Here is a 17,368-nt window from a genome sequence, read left to right as displayed (position 1 = left end):
CCAGCTGTTTGGGGATTACAGCTCCCATCATCCCTAGCTAACAGGACCAGTGGTCAGGGGTGATTGGAAATGTATTCCCAAAACAGCTGGAAGGCCAGGTTTGGCCATCACTGGCATAGAGGAAGTCAGAGAAGTCTGCTTACCTCTTTAAAGCTACAAACAGCATTGCAGGCCACTGGCCACCCCGAACACTGGCCCAGCAGAGGAGGGTTGTGCAGAGGCTTCTCTTGGTTGGCAGGGGTCTAAAAGAGGCTTCTTTGCCAATCAGGAGAATTGATCCCACCTGCCAAATTGGCCAATGGCAGGCAGCTTCTGCGGCAGGCGCTCCTCAGGGGGCAGGACCAACTGAGCCTGCAGGCTTCAATTGGTTTTGCTCCCTGGCCATTTTAAAAGCCCCACCCCGACCTTCACACACAGTTTCCTCATTGGATCACTCACCCACCTGCTCTGAAAAGCATCTGTAAGATCGACATTAGAGCTAATGTCTGGCTCTTTGGCGAAAAAATTTAATTCTGGAAGTGCGTTGTGAAAGCCAAGTACCTTTGCATGTTTGGGAAGGGCTGCAAAATCAAACACCTTGGACCAACACTGAGGGCCACACGTCATATTATGTTGGAGTTCTGGGACTGGATCTTGCAATGTATCTGTTAACGTGAGTTGTGGTCCACAAAGGCTTATGTCATCACGAATGTGCTAGTCTTTAATGTGCCACAAGATCCTTGCTTGCTTCCAATGTCAGTTTGGTCTTCAAAAGCAACCAAAGGGAGGGGTGATCTGGATCAGGGTTGCAGTACAGGGGGAGAAGGGTCAATTCTCCTCTCCCTTGCCCCACATAATACATTTTTGTGCTCATATTCTCCCCCTTCTGTGACTAGCAGCAGCTGGAGGGAGCTAGCAGCTGGGACCACAGTATGGGGGGGGGGCTGAACCCCTTTCCTCCATGTCATGACTGATCCAATCTCCTCCCCACCCCACAGCTGCTTGTGTGCAGCTGTAGTCCCTGCCTAGGTCTTGGAGTAGGGGCTGAAGGTTGATAACTTGAAGCTGAAGCTAAAGAAGAGAAGGTCTGGCCAGTGCCTGGAAGACTGGCCACCTGAGAACCCTCCATGTACACTACCTTGGGTTCCACAATGGAAGTAAAGTAGGATATAAATGTAAGAAAATAAAAAATACATCCAAAGAACAAAATCACGTTGAGAATTGTGACCCCAACATAATGCACTATGGGACCAAGTTGTGCTATTTTAAAACCAGGATCAAGGCAGCTGTCGTCTATTAATTATTCCATGGTAATTAGCACTGAATATAGCCAGTTAGCAATTAGCATTTCTTACCTTTAATCTTTCTGTTACACCATCAGTGAAACTGACTGTGAATTCAGCAATTTTGGGCACTCTGAGTTTTCCTTTGTTCTTCTGGTCTGGTTGATATTCTGTTCTCGTTTTCACAATCACCTAGGAGCAAATGTTGACATCTTAAGCTTTCAGAACAAAGCAAGCACTGTTTTGTTGGCAGAAATGTTACTTTCCCACAAACCCTCTCCTCAGATAACCTCATGTATACTGCAATCAACATAATTTTTATTTCTAAAAAGCAAGGAGGAGGAGGTCAACTAAGTGCATCATTAAAACCTCACAACTCTGAAAGATAGAATATTTGTTTTAAGTGCATGAGCATCCTGCATGTGGTAAGATCTGCTTACGGCTCAACAGAAGCCTGCTTCTTCTTTCCCCCAGATAACTATGCAGAAACAGCATGCCAGGGCAATTTGGGGCATGGAAGATCTGGGTGCTCCGCACTCTTGATACTGTTCAAGTTACTTGTGACCCAGATTGTGGTGCTAGCCTTGCAACCACTTGGCAATGCTAACAAGCATCATTCCAACTGACTCTTTCCATCTACCTGCTCTCCCTGAAGCTCACTGGGTGACCCTGGAACAGTTACTGTATCTCAGTGTATCCAGCCTCACATGGTTGTTATGAAAACAAAGTGAAGAGGGGAGAATCATCTATGCCACCTTCTGCTCTTCTGAAGAAAGGTGGGGTGCAAATGTAGTAATAATCTGTCATCTCCAGCTTTGTCTTCCTAATAAACTGCATCCTATTGTATATTTTTCATTTGCTGCTCTGCCCTCTGTGGATATTTCAACAATCTGAATCCAGAACAGTGCTGATAAATTGCAGTCTAATTAAGGTGGAAACCAAACATTACAAGGAGCTACTGATGGAGATGGCGGCCTCTTTGCTGAGTCCCCTTCTTCTCCTCCATAATATGTAGTGCAACTAAACCATATCCTGGCCTCTTTGCACTGTGTCTTTCCTGCCTCCATAGAGACCAGAGGTGCAGAAATCCATAGATGAAAGATGTCAGACAACAGAGATCTTCCATTTTAAGCCTTAAGGCTCCATATAGACCAGAGGTGGGGAACCGCAGGCTTCGGGAGCAGGTGTGGCCCTCCATAACTTTCTGTCCGGCCCTCAGAATTCTTCCGAAGCTGCACCTCCTCTCCACAGGCAATAGCCTTCCCTGCTTCATACCTAAGTATTTTTGCCTGGTTGGAGCATGTCACTGAACTTACTTATCTAGATGAAAGATAGAGATGGGTATATGACAGTGTGGCGAAACGAGCTTACTGTTCAAAGGCAAATTTGCATGTTTCGCTCATCTCGCTTTTGCCTCTAGCTCTGCCTATCACTGGCATGTGACTTTTGAAAGGTTGTCCAGAAGGGAATGTGGTCCTTAGGTTCAAAAAGCTTCCCCATCCCTGATATAGATCCTTCTTCCTCTGCTCTTGTATAAAACTAATTTGGGTCCTGTCTGCCATATTCCTTGACTCCCCACCCCGAAGAGCAGCCAGCCTTAATGCTGGTCATTTTGGTTCACTTATACAATACAAACATGCTTCCCGGGTCTTCATTGGGTTTTGTATTGCATTTTAATTTCAGTGGGTCACCTTGGGAGCCCATTTTTAGCTGAAAGGGAAAATAAAATTAAATATATTTGAGAGAAGAAAGTCTTTTTTCTGTTGTTGTTGTTGTTTTCCAGGAGTGAACACCACTGTGTGAATAACTAAGCAAGTATTTAGATTTTCCATCCAGGATTTGTGTTCTAGATTTACATGGTGTTGTTCACAAGAACCTCCCTCAGCAGCATGGCTGGCTACTTGCTTTCACCTCGTTCCAAACACTTGAATCGTTTTAAAACCCACGAGCCTGAAAAGCTCTTATCGTCAGTAGCCCACCCTTCTCACCTACAACTAAGAACTCACAGGAGTGACTGCTGATCCTTTTCGTTTTTCTGAAAAAGGTGCTCTTAGAGTGAGCACTGATAAGGAGAGAACCACTAGGACTTATCAACAAGGAAGTCATTTTCAATGTTTCACCTTGCCAAGAAAGAGATAGCGAGTGGGAGAGGGAGAGAGAGAGAGAGAGAGAAGTATGCTGAGAGATTTAAGTAGGATGAACTGACAGCAATCTCCTCTCTGTCATATTTTGTAATTTGCCCTGTGATTCTTTGATGAAAGGTGGCTTATAATTAAAAATCATCAATCAATAATTCTCCCCTTGCCCTGCCCCTTTGTAACTAGTCTCCCTCCTGCCACTCTGAAGTTATCTGCTTTTTAATTGGCAGTGCAATCCTATGCCTGGCTACTCAGATGTAAGCCCCGTTCTGTTTTGATCCATGAAATGCTAACAGTAACACTTTGAACTTGTTCTGACAGCAAGTGGGCACACCTCTGAGCAGAGTGGTTATTTGCAGAAAGGATCTCACTCCTTCTGCGCTAATGGCAGCATCCAGATCAGATGTCAGAAGGCATGTAAAAAGCATCAAGCAAAGGTTTGTACATTCATCTGTTGGTTTTGTCAGGGGCCAGGAGTCAGATTCCTCTTTGGGTGATGGAGCTGGGGACTCTGATCTAAAAGCAGAAAGCCATGCAGAGCCAGCCCTAGAAGCACTGCAACATCACGAGAAACTGTGACACTGCCATTTGTAGATGCAGAGAACTTCACTGAAGACACAGTGAGACCAGAGCGTCCGCCATACTAGGAGACTACTGCGCCTTTAAGCAAAGCAGCATCTTCCAATGGGGGGGGGGCTAACAATCAGGATACAGGAGCTGCTGCTGTTGTGGCTACTATATAGGGCTGCTACTATTTAGGGCTGAGTCTCAGTTTTGTCCTTGCTGAAGCAACATGGGAGTTCTGTGTTTCCTGAGCAAAGCCTGAGCCCTTCCCTACTTTGTACAGTGGTACCTCTGGATGCAAATGAGATCCGTTCTGGATCCCCATTCACATCCTGAGCAGAACACAACCTGCATCTGCGGGTCACGATTCGCTGCTTCTGCGCATGCACGTGATGTCATTTTGAGCATCTGCGCAGGCGGTGAAACACAGAAGTAACCCATTCCATTACTTCCGGGTCACCGCAGCGCACAACCTGAAAATGCTCAACCTGAAGCAACTTTAACCCGAGGTATGACCGTATTTGAGATGGTTGGACAGTGTTCTCAAAGCTACGAACATGAGTTTGACCAAACTGCAGGAGGCGGTGGAAGACAAGAGTGCCTGGCGTGCTCTGGTCCATGGGGTCACGAAGAGTCGGACATGACTAAACGACTAAACAACAACAACATGACTGTATTGCCTTAGTTTCCCTGGTATCCAGTCAGAATCTCACCCTCTTCACAGCCTGATTTCTGCCTTGCATTGCCACAAAGCAGGACTGATCTGCTGCTTTGTTGTTATTTTTTTAAGAAACTTTTTTAGAAGTAAAAAAAAAGAACATTTTAAAAAATGTCCCAGAGTCTGGAGGATGTTTTATTAAGTTCTGTGTCCTTTGGGAGAGCAAATCCAAAGCATATTTTTTCCTCCAAGAGCTGGGCTGGAGGTAGGGGAGCAGAAAGTCCCCCAAGCAGTTAGACAAACCAGAGGCTGGGGCTGGATGTTGGTCCTGTCTGGTGGCAGCCTACAGACATTCATTTAAAAGGGACCTCTTCTTCACAAAGGGAGTCTGCCAGTAAGAAAAACCTCTATCACCACCAGTCCATCACAGACTCTAAGCCTTCATATACTGAGCAGGTACTCATGTGGATCCTGACAACTTGCATCACTTTAGTAGTAACTATCCAGTACTGCCTGATTTGTCTAGTCAACCCCTGGCCTTTGACTTTAGCATTCTGAATGAGCATGATAATCCTGACTCCAGCATGCATCAGATTGACCCTGAATACACAGGTTGCCTTATATGTGTTGCTAACATGCTTTCGACTTCATTTCCCCTAGCTTACATGAAGCTGTTCCCAGTACTGTAGATCAGACAGCCGTATACTTGAAACCAGCTGTAACATAGTTAAGTGTCTTCCATATGAACCACAGGCCCTAAAATACTGCTACAGAAACGTAACCGGCATGTTGCCATTTTCTAACAAACAAAATGGCGGAGGATCCAAATATTTGAAGGAACAACCCTGTCTTGCTTTTAACATCAGTAGGGAATACCTTGTTGAGAGCACCACCACACTCTGTGGTTTGACAGGTAGCGTAGCATGAGAGGAGCTTTATCCTTTATTAGGAACGATTTGACAAAACGAGAGAATTTCACACTGCTCGTTGCATGTGGAGATTATTTGTGCAGAATCTACACCCCAAAACTCCCCAACAAAAAACCACAGATGGCCAAAATATAGAGCTTTTGAAATACCAGTAAGATCTCTGAGCTCTGCAGTCTTGCCTGCTGGTTATGCCAGCCGTAAAGGCACCAAGCAGTGTTCACATCCCTCTCTCATGCTTTGTTCCTTGCTGCAGTGTCTTCTGTTCATAGCTGGGCCCTAAGGCAGCGTTCCATTTGTTTTCTCCATGCCCTTTGTCCAGCCTGGACCATTAATTATAGAAGTGTCCCATTAGCACCTGCTAAGTAATGTTCTTCAGGAAATGCATCTGTGTTCTATTTATAAACCAATCAGGCATATCACCCAGGCCCTTGCAGCTCTGCAGCATGTGGATGCACATTTCCCACTATCTCATCATAAAATGCACTGCAGAAGCTCTGCCAGAGCATCCATTTTCCCTCTGTAGTCTCCCTTTAAATCTTTTATTCCCTTGTTTAATTTATATCTGGTTTGTAGATGACCTATTGGAATCGATACAGGAGGATTCCCTCCCATACTCAAGGACATCAAGCATCTATTAATGTACTTTGGAAATCAAGGAGATACAAGATGTACTAAGGCTCCTATGCACACTTACCTGGGAATGCGTCACACTGGGACTGAATTTTGCATACATTGCAAGTACAGTGGTACCTCGGGTTAAGAACCTAATTCGTTCTGGAGGTCCGTTCTAAACCTGAAACTGTTCTTAACCTGAAGACCACTTTAGCTAATGGGGCCTCCCACTGCCGCTGCACGATTTATGTTCTTATCCTGAAGCAAAGTTCTTAACCCGAGGTACTATTTCTGGGTTAGCGGTGTCTGTAACCTGAAGCGTCTGTAACAGGAGGTACTGCTGTATGTTTAGAGAGCATATAGCCAGCGGATAATTTCTCAAGAAGGAGTTGGCAGCTTGAAAGCTTGCCTTTGACTTGGAAAGGCAGACCACGTGTGTAGATTGTTGAACAGCGAGGGGGGTGCATTTGCACATGTTTAGATGAACTTTTGTTTTATAGACTGTCGTTGAACTCAGGGCCTTTAATTAATGCTTCAATTTCCTGCATGAAGAAACTGCCTAATTACAGCAGAAACTGAACTGCATAAATGTGTGTGTAAAAGAGTCTGCTTCATCAAATGCATTCATAAGGAGGAGTTATGCCTTGGACCCCCCCCCCCCAAAAAAAAGGTTTCATTACCATTTGCACACTTTCTACCATTGAGCACACTGGTGTGGACCTCTAGCTCGTGGGTCATTTGGCCTGCCAGGCTGACAACATATATTATGTTAAGTGTGAGAAATGTCAAGAAGTAGCTATGGAGATTAATACTTGCTTTGCATCAAGTCACATTTTTATCAAATTGAGAAATCAGCATCTTTTTCTGAATTCAAATGAGTGTTGAAAAGGGTCTTCTGACAGTGTGTTATCTGACATCAGATGACTGATAACCACTATACTGTAATGTCAGGTGCCCTGCCCACCAGTCAAAAGGGTCACTCAGGATGCCGCCTGCCAGCCAGATCCATTCCACAACCCAGATTCACTGTATACAGTAATTTACATGACACCACAAGGAACTTGCCTCACCCTGGACATGTAGGTGTGCTGCATGCTCATATAATCCTTATAATTAAAGTGCCTAAACAGATACAGATAGGTAGCCGTGTTGGTCTGCCATAGTCAAAACAAAAAAATTCCTTCCAGTAGCACCTTAAAGACCAACTAAGTCAGTTCTTGGTATGAGCTTTCGTGTGCATGTTCTGAAGAAGTGTGCATGCACACGAAAGCTCATACCAAGAACTGACTTAGTTGGTCTTTAAGGTGCTACTGGAAGGAATTTTTTTGTTTTGCCTAAACAGAATTTAATTATTGAACTTTCCTTCCATTCAGTTACATTTGGTCTCCATTAAAATTTCTCTATAGTATTGTACATTGGTATTTAGCATGCCATCCTTGCTACCATTATAACCCACAATGTTTTCTGTTGTGAGCAGGTTTATATACATTCAACTTCCAGCAGCTGCCAGCTTACCTATATCCAATTCCCATCAATGAACAGACATGGCGGTCTATCTCAGTTAATTATCCTACAACATGCAAACAGTTCAGAGCCTTCCTCAAGGATACACTCCTCTGGGGGGTGGGGAAGCAATATAAACCAGAAGCACATGCATGGAGTTGTACCTGATCTTAAAGGTGTTCTCGTGACGGGGAATAAATGTTACCAGCGGAATTCTGTTCTTGGGGAATTATGAGCTATCATCAGTCTTTTGAACCTTCCAAAACTAGTTTCATGAACCTCATATTCATCAGTAAAGAAAGATCATGTAAGAACATTTAATAGTATGCTATCACCACTATCAAACCATCATTTAAGAAGAAGAAGAAGAAGAAGAAGAAGAAGAAGAAGAGTTTGGATTAAGAATTAGTTTTTACCTTTAAGCCATAAATTATTTGTGAGCAGGCCATCTAAAACACCACCTTTAATGAGAACCCATCTGATACCTAAGATTTGCTTCAGAAGTCCTCCTCATGGCACTTGCACCATGTGGAAACTGAGAAGAGGGTCTTCTCTGTGGTGGCACCCTGCCTACAGATTACCATTCCCCCAACCAATTGTGGAAGCCCTGATCATTTTAGCTCATTGCCTCCATAAAAACCACTTTGTTCTCCAAGGATCTTAGCAGGCTCATTGTTTTTTTACAAATTATTTTACTGCCGCTCCTATAGATTTTACTGCTTTTTGCTCCTCTGCTTTTTAAGATCTTAATGAGTTTTATTCACCGTAGTTTATTTTTTATGTCTGCTGTTTGTATCATACCGTGTTAATGTACTGCTTTTGAAAGACACACTGTGAATATTTTTATCGAAAATGGGCTAGCACAGTTTTAAGTTAAACAAATAAATGTGGCGACTGTTCTCTCTTATTAGACCTGATTTCTCAAAGCCCGTATATCATGTACACACATACATTTGCAGAATCAAATTATTTTCAGATCTTTCACTCGGAACTTAATTAATCATTCCAGAAGAATTCCCTTTAAGGAAACCAAATGTAATAAATCTCAGAGTGTTGTATTCCCCCCCCCCCTTTTCTTTCAAACTGTTCATCATCCCACCGTTAGTCCTGGGGGCGGGAGAGGTGCTAATATGACACTTGATGATGCCTGATGGATTCCAATGGCTCCGTTCCTGACATTCAGTAGCTCATCTGTAACCAGCATGAGCATGTCAAATTGCAACCTGGAGGTCCTCTTATGTCCCACTCCGTTCATCCACCGCCCATTGTGTCTTCCCACTTCCCAAACTTGATCCAGCAGGCAATACTTCCATTTTTCCTCCCTAGAGAAAGGCTCAGCATTAAAGCATCTGCTTTGCCTGCAGGAGGGACACGGTTTAGTCCCCAGCATCTCCTGAAACCTTGGAGAGCCACTGCTAGTCGGTGTGGACATGTGCTCCATGTGTTTTAATCTGTTTTTAGCTTTCTTTTAATTATTATTTGAAGGTTTTGAGTAGCTGTTTTCACCAATAATTTTATTGTTTTATTCTTTTTGTGAACCGCTTTTGTAAACTACGATCAAACAGTATATACATTTATGAAATAAATAAAAATAGGCAACTCTGCAGTAGATGGAGCTGGGGTCTGGCTCATTGTAAGGCAGCTTCCTAAGCCCCTATGTTCTTCCAGTCTCACAGCAGGTGCCCCTCCAGAGATGGAGCCCAATGGTTAGACGATAATGGTGTATGTGCTCGCTCTACTGATTTCCTTTAGATACTGCCCAGGCTATTTAAACAAGGCAAAACAATAAACACCTGCCCAACACCCTTGAAGCAGAAGGGTAGAACTTAAAATGCTCCCTGAAAGAACCTAGTAAAAATGAAGTTATGAATAGCCAGGTAGAAACTGAAGCTAACATGCACACAAGGAGCCACAAACATAAGGGATTGTTTCAGCATGAGACTTGAAGGAGAGAACCTCACCTATGATGGAAGTGTTTTATTATGAACTTAGGCCAAGGAGTACTCCAGCTCACAGGAGGAGAAGTCATGGGTATTACAACAGAAGCAGGATCAGGGTAGGACAAATGTGCTGGGCTTCCTCTTCGTACGCTCCTAGTGTGACTTCTGATGCTAGGCAGGAGATCCCACAAGACACATTGCACCAGATGCTCAAGAACAGGTGTGGGTCCCTGCTGCTGAGTAACACGTGGAATGTTTGCTAAACCCCCTTTACAGAACAATGGGGTAGGTAAAAAGAACAAGAATATGTCATTCACAAAAATAAACTTGGGTTGACCTAGATATAAAAACAGGCCAGGCTAAATTAAGGACTATTATCTAAGAGGTTTTCTGCTCCTCTTTGAAGGTAAGAACATTAATGACTTCTGCTATAACCTCTCCAAGAAGGTTCTACAGTGACTAATATGACTCGCAGAATGAGATAGGAATACTTCATATCAAGGAATGGAGACTGAGGTAGTGACTTGCCTATAGTCACCAAGAGAGCTGCAGCTCAGCCTGATTTCAATACTCACTGAGCCAAACTAGTGCCATTCCAAAATCATGGTCGTTAATTAGGCTTAAATGTCACATCACTTGATTCCAACTCTAGATCTTACTTCCCTGTTGACTCGGTTAAAGGCCTCAGTACTGTGTGATGTTCAAAAAGGAGTCCCACATTCTTGCATGTCTCCCATATACTTTGAAGGATTCCCTCAGAGCTAGTTTGTGTCCTACCTGCAGGTCAATCTCCACTAACACCTGAGCCCCTGCTAACTAGCTGATGGGATGAGGTCCAAAGGCATGTACTTCAATCTCATTCTGAAGCTGCACTCCTCTGCCCTTCCCACCAGAGGAGTTAGCAAGTCTCACTCCACCCTGGATCCTTCACAGGCAACCTCTCCTTTCTCCTTTTCGCAACTTGCTAAATTGTACCTACTTCATGGTCTCAGAACTATGGATTGTATGCAACATGGTGCTCTAAGAATGTTCCACCATTCAAGGATTGCTCCTTTGTGTTTTTGATTACATCAAGGGCCCCTCCAGATGTTCTTTTTATTGTGCATTATCATTTGTGCTCATGATGCTATCAGAGTGGCTGCATGCAATTGCACTTTCAATGCCATTTGTACCTGCAAAAACTTCAGGGTGGTTATATGGCTTCAGCTTCCATTGAGATGTGCCCCTTGGTTTTCTGCTAAAATCCCATAACTGTTTATGCTACAACTGTTCCAGCTCTCTTTAGAGCCCCACTTTTACTGCACCATAGCATAAGAGCACCTCTGCAAGGTGCCAGAATGTATCTGCTTCTAACCCATTCCAACATGCTTCCTAATGATGCCAGATACTGGCATCCCTGGAGAGGGGAGTATTTTTGTGGAAATGAGCAATGCTTTAGCACAGGCAACCACAGCCTGGTCATAAAAGCATAAAAAGTACACAAATGACAGTACGGTGGCTTAAAGTGGGGGAGTTGCAGGGAGGGAACCCAGATAATGAAATGGGCAAAGTTAAAGTGTTGTTGCAATAATGCGGGAACACTGGGAGAGCATCGCCAACTGATAAGAGAGGTGATGTCTGGACAATCGAGTATAAATCCACTTCAAATGAACTATTAATGCATCAACAATGGCCGCTCAACATATCTACGGGGGGCAACAGTTGCGGCCTCATGCTCTGCCTTCACCCCCAGCAACTAGAGCTTGCTCACTTGCCAGCCACTGCTGGGGAATTCCCCTTGGCCAGTGGTAGCAAGGAGCAGTCTTTTCACCAAAGAGGGCAAATGTGAATGGGCCAAAAGGAAGCCCCAGTGGAGGGTGGTGCCTTGCTGGCTGGCCAAGCATCAGCTGTTGCCCTGCCCAGTCTGGCAGCAAAGCTTAAAAGGCTGGCAGCACATGGTTCCACACCTCACATAGAAGTAGGGGGGGCACTGTGACTAGGACCACAATGTATTACTTTGTACACCTACAATAGAACAGCAGTCTGGAGCAGGGGGTGGTTAAGAGTGTTTGGCTCAGATTTGGGCTCAGATTTGGGGAGATATTTGAGTTTTCTGAGCTCAGTTCTGACGGGGGCAGATCACCAGAAGATCACCAGCTTTGTAGGAATGAGCTCAATTGCATGGCAAGGGCCCAAATCCTCCCCTTATGTTGGAATAAAGACACTTGACACCAATATTTTAGGTTAATGGGCTAAAAAGGGCCGCAACTTTATTGGGTACAGAAAGTGAGTGGTATTGGCTTAGGCACTGGAACCGAACCGACTATATCTGACTCCTGCCCACCTGCAGGAAGTCTCAGAAAGGTTAACCACCAGTAGGGGGAGCCCTGTCGATGGAAACCAACTCGAACCAGGAAAAGGGGGCGAGTTCCCACCCACGGGCTGCTTTAAATGCTGCACGCCACGCCCTCTGGCCAACCGGATTGGCTGGGCTAGGATGTGTCATGGAGGGGGGGACTCCCTATGATGCAGGGGCTAGCCACACCCCCACGCACGGGGCGGGATCGTGTCCAGCGCACAACTCCATTTCCCCGGGGAATGGAAATGGCTTTCCCGTATTCTCCACTTGAAAGCTCTCAGCTAGCAGGGCTGGGAAAGAGCTCTGATGCCTTGGAGAAGGCTCCCAATTAAAAAGCAACAGTACTAATGGACCAATGAACTAGGTCAAAACAAGGACGCTCCTTTGATAGCCCTTTGATGGAAACCCAAACGAGTGAAAGAAGATAGGAGACCTTTAAAAAGGATTACAATAGCTTGCTTTCCATGTTGAAGAAAAGGAAGACCCAGCACTCTGATTTGCAATTATTCAGAATCCTTCCATCACTTGAGGAAATCCAGGATCATTTATGCTTGCACTTAAAACTCTTCCTTTCCTTCTTTGCCCAGGATAGAGCGATAACATTTAACAGAGCTGGGCATCGTGAATGCTCCTCAATTATTCATTTCAGGAAAGGATATGTAGCCCTGATGTAATTCTCGCTTTGCCGCCAAGGAGTATATAATATGTTGTAGGTCAGGTGGTGCAAAAAAAGTGCAGATCATGAAATTTTAAAATACTGCTCCTTGGGATTATTAATAATAGAAAGTCTCGCTCGCTGCAGGAGTCCCGGGGATTGGCAAGACTGATAAATAAAACACATTGTTCCTGCCAAGGAGATTGATTGCTTCCAGGTTCATGATTGGCCTGTGCACTCTTCCAAGGCTCACGGTCAGGGCATTCCCCGAGCAGGAACGAGAAAAGCAAACTAAGGGTTTTCATTCATTTTGTTGGTGAATTCTGACTCATCCTACTCTATATTCAAAGCTCAGGTTGCTTTCGCAAAGGGCTGCACATTTCTGTTGTTCTCCAGCTGCAATCTCTGTGGCAAGGACAGCCATTGTAGCCAAACTGGACTCTAGGTTTTAATGTGCCCAGCTTGGCGGTAGTGAGGGAGAGGTCACCTGAATTTCATCTTCAGAATCCCACAGAAGGATGTCAAGAGACAGCCTACATAACTTTTCACTCAAGGTTGCAATCCTGCACACAAACTTTCCTGAAGAAAAGCTCTGCTGAGCACAGGGGGAATTACTTCTGAGAAAGCATGTACAGGATTGCACCCGTCTTTTAGATACATAGTTAAGTTTCGCCCTGAAGCTTGCATTTATTATTTATTCATTTGTGGCATTTATAAAAGCCATTCAACGGCATTGTTCTCTGGGCAGCTCAGAAGCATAAAATAGTAAAATGCTGTATTAAAATGCAATGTCCTTTCTCTTTGCCTCCGTCTCCACCCCCACCCCCATCTCGCCCTCATCTTTACTCTCCTCCTGCTTGCTGGCTCCTTCCTCTCTGCTTTCAAACATGCTTCTGTCTTCCTGCATCTGGAATAAAGAAACAAGAGACTCTCTCTGCTGCTGCCATGCTGTCCCCATCTTTACTACTTTGGGCTGAAAAGAAGTACACAAACAAACCAACGTCATCTTTCATTTCACCTTTAAATCCTTCATATATCTTATCCACAACCATGGCCATCATGTATTATCTTCCAACGTGCACCTTGAACCTTTTCTGTCTAGTTTTTGCCACTCTCATTTGCTCGTTGTTTCCAGTGACTTTCCACTAGCCAAACTGAGTGGCTTCTCCTTATGTTCTCAAATGTCTCAGTCTTCCTCTTCATATGTTCCTAGTGTGACATCTGAAGGTGAAACTCCTGCATCTCCTATCTGATGTGAGTGCAACTCATACCGCATGGGAGACGCATGAGGTCCCACATGACATACTGCACCAGAAGCTCAAGGAGCAGGAAATTTGGATCCCTGATTCTGAGTAACATTTGGAAGTTCTGAGAATATTTCACATGGTATGCAAAGAAATTTCTAGAGATTTCTTTTTAGATATTCCATCAATGTTACCAGTTGAAGAAGGTCAAAACAGGACTTATGGTTTTCCTCAACCCTCCTCTATGAATAAGACAGTCGTCTATCTACCATTTGAGTCAAACAACCAGAGATTCATCAATGAATGACCTCCCACCTTCCTTCTCCCATGTCCATTCAGTCACCAAATTTGTAGTTTCAAGCATCTCCAATAGCTACACTTCTCTTTTACTGATGGCCAATAAAGCCTGTGTCCAAGCTGTGGTTGCCTACCAAACCTCCTGGGGTATCTTCCTAACTGTCCTTCCCTCCTGCCAAATATCTCTACTCCAGTTTGGTTCAGAAAGTCACTATTAGGCTTTTTTCTCCAGTTACTATGACCATGTCATTCAGCTCCTTAAGTCTTTTCACTGTCTTTTTGTAACACTTGACATGAAAGTTTGAGTCCTATAGCATTCCCCTTCTCAAGCCCTTGCTATGGGCTGAACTATACATTCAAGAGTGTCACACAGTACTGCCCCTCCAGAGACGACATCACTTCACACAGCGTGTTTGAAATGCTTTCCTACATCAAGCTGTTCTTGCCTGTAGAAAGACTTGACCCTTGGCATGTGAGCTTTTCACAGGCAGTATGTTTTTGTAAGAAGAGAGCATTCAAATTTATAGTAGTAGACTATCTGCAGTCTGAATCAGCATTGTGGGTCAGCTCTGCATCCCTTTTCCCACTTCTTTTTACACCCCTTCTCTCAGGCCAGCCCTATCATTAGACAGAGTGAGACAGGCATCTCAAACAACCAATCTGGGGTGTCATGAATGTTGCTATTTTATTTTTATTGTCCGGAAGTATGAGTGGTACTTGTTGGATGCCAGAATATATTGGCTGACATTGGGTCCTAGGTATCTAAACTTGAGGGAGTGGGGGCTTTTCCACTTCAGGCAACAAAATATGTTGGGGTGGCCCTGCCTTTCTCAGTCACCCCTCTGCTCTCAATGCCATTTCTCTGATCCCCTGAGTCTCCATGCCATCTGCCAGGCTGCACTTCCTCTGCCTAGAACAGCCTCTTCTTCTCTCTCCATCAGGCTTGATCTCTTTTGCTCACTCTCCTTTTTCTCCTCCATGTTATTTCTCTAGAAACCCACTTCTCTAACAACAAATCCCTGCCTGGATTATCCTAGCCTCATCTTGCCTGCCTTCTCTTTGCCATGTGATGTTCCCTGACCTTGATCTATCCTTCAGTCTTCTCCATCCAATGCAGATGTGCTTACTAGGCAGAGACAGTGGACATTTCCATGTTATGAAGAGCCCATCAATGCTTGGTGCTATGTTGACATCTAGAATATCTAGATGACACTACTTTATAAATCTCTGCAGAGAAGCTGCCACTCCCTAGCTTTCATCCCTTCCATTTCTCATACTGAAGTAATTCACTTACCCACCCTCAAAAATAAAATAATTCAAAGCCCTTTTATTAATGCATTTCCTTGGCGGCAGGAAGCAACGGGAGTTTCTTATCCCTCTGATAATGCATGATGTCTGGAAAAACTGAGTGTGTGCTGAATTCTTCACAACGCCCAGGCCCACATGGAACTCATGAAGGGGTAGTTACAAAAAAAAAAAAAAATGGCCTTATGATGGGAGAAAAGTGAGTCCATGAATCAATCCTCCATCTGAGCCAGAGCCAGATTTATTGAGGCACACAACACAAACATCCCCTGACCAACATGCCCTCATGGATTCATGTACATACTCAGCTTATATAGGAAGCAGCGTTCTAGTGACTCGGTCTGTTGGTCCACCCTGATCTGAACAGTTGGCTGGCAGCAGCTCTCTGGAGTTTCAGAAAAGGCTTTTCCTCAGCCCTACCCAAAGATGCTGAGGATTGAACCAAGGACCTTCTGCCTGCAAGGCAAGTGCTATACCACGGAGCTACAACTCTTCCCAAGAACAGCTATCATTATATGTAAATTTAAAAGGCAATCTATTTACTTCCACAGCTCATCTTTATGAACCACATACGTTTTTTAAAACCACAGAAAGTAAGCCCATCAGGACTGGTGATGGGAAGATGGACTGACGTTTTGAACAACAGTGGAACGGTCTCCCTTGGGAGGTTGTGGACTCTCCTTCCTTGGAGGTTTTTAAGCAGAGGCTGGATGGCCCTCTGTCATGGATGCTTCAGTCGAGATTCCTGGATTGAAGGGCTGGACTGGATGACCCTCAGGGTCCCTTCCAACTCTACGATTCTATGAAGGCAAACTGGAAACTTTGGCTCCAACCAATATATAGAAATCAGCAAAAACAAATGCAAACACAGACTGTGTGAGAACCGGTGTGGATGGGTAAGCATGAATTAAGCTTTCCACCACAAACCGGGGATAACACAACAAAATAGCTTTTTGTGTTATTTTTTTTGGGGGGGGGGGCAGGAGGATTCTATTGGACAAAAAACTGAACTGTTGCTGCCAGTAAGAAAAATACTGTTATCAGAACACATTATCAGAAATGCATCCCCTCTGAGATAGGGGAAGTAATACCATTTCATGATGTTATACGTTTGCTATCTCTTAAGTCAAGCGTCGACAATCCGCAAACACTGAAAAGCTCATAGAATAAACAACTTTGATCTAACCATGAGGTAAAAGGGTATTTTGACACATGACTAATTGTACCTGAATATGTACTGGGGGACTATGGTTTCAAAATGTACATCCCATTGAAAGCTATGGCATGTGGGGAGTAAGCATGCATGCCCAATGCCCAATCAGATGTATATTATGATGCACAGCTTGTTCACACCCACAGATCATAATGCAAGATGTGGCAGTCAGTCAGATGCTTCCTCCACACATGGATCTCCTTGGCAGGATGGAGGCATCATTTTGTTCTCTCTGTTGCCAGGGACAAAATGCAATGGGTTTAAACTGCAGGGAAATTTCTTCCTAACTATAAGCATGATCCAGCAAAGTTTCAACAGGAGAAAGTTAAGCACACACTCATGTATCCATTGCTCATGGCCCACGACTGCAGTGTGCAACTGCAGTTCCAGTTACAGATAGGTAGCCGTGTTGGTCTGCCATAGTCAAAACAAAAAAAATTCCTTCCAGTAGCACCTTAAAGACCAACTAAGTTAGTTCTTGGTATGAGCTTTCGTGTGCATGCACACTGAAGAAGTATCTGAAGAAGTGTGCATGCACACAAAAGCTCATACCAAGAACTAACTTAGTTGGTCTTTAAGGTGCTACTGGAAGGAATTTTTTTTGTTGCAACTGCAGTGTGCAACACACCAAGAAGTTCAGTTTAAAATGAAAGTAGTGGATTGACAGAGACTGAACTGCACACAAGACTACAACCGATATCAGCAATTGA

General features: G+C 44.2%; 1 protein-coding gene across 3 annotated transcripts in view; it reads right to left on the bottom strand.

The window, feature by feature from the left end:
• The window catches only part of NSG2 (neuronal vesicle trafficking associated 2), a 51,236-nt gene that overhangs the window by 22,690 nt on the left and 11,178 nt on the right, over positions 1-17,368 (bottom strand). For all 3 annotated transcript variants that reach the window (XM_083728329.1, XM_083728331.1, XM_083728330.1), the window contains exon 3: positions 1,335-1,454. In XM_083728329.1, coding sequence (XP_083584455.1) covers positions 1,335-1,454 — 120 coding nt within the window. The remainder of the gene's footprint in view (positions 1-1,334; positions 1,455-17,368) is intronic.

The sequence above is a fragment of the Podarcis gaigeae genome (assembly GCF_964106915.1).
Source record: "Podarcis gaigeae genome assembly, chromosome: 2".
NCBI classification, from domain to species: domain Eukaryota; kingdom Metazoa; phylum Chordata; class Lepidosauria; order Squamata; family Lacertidae; genus Podarcis; species Podarcis gaigeae.
This window is presented reverse-complemented; position numbering and strand designations above follow the sequence as displayed.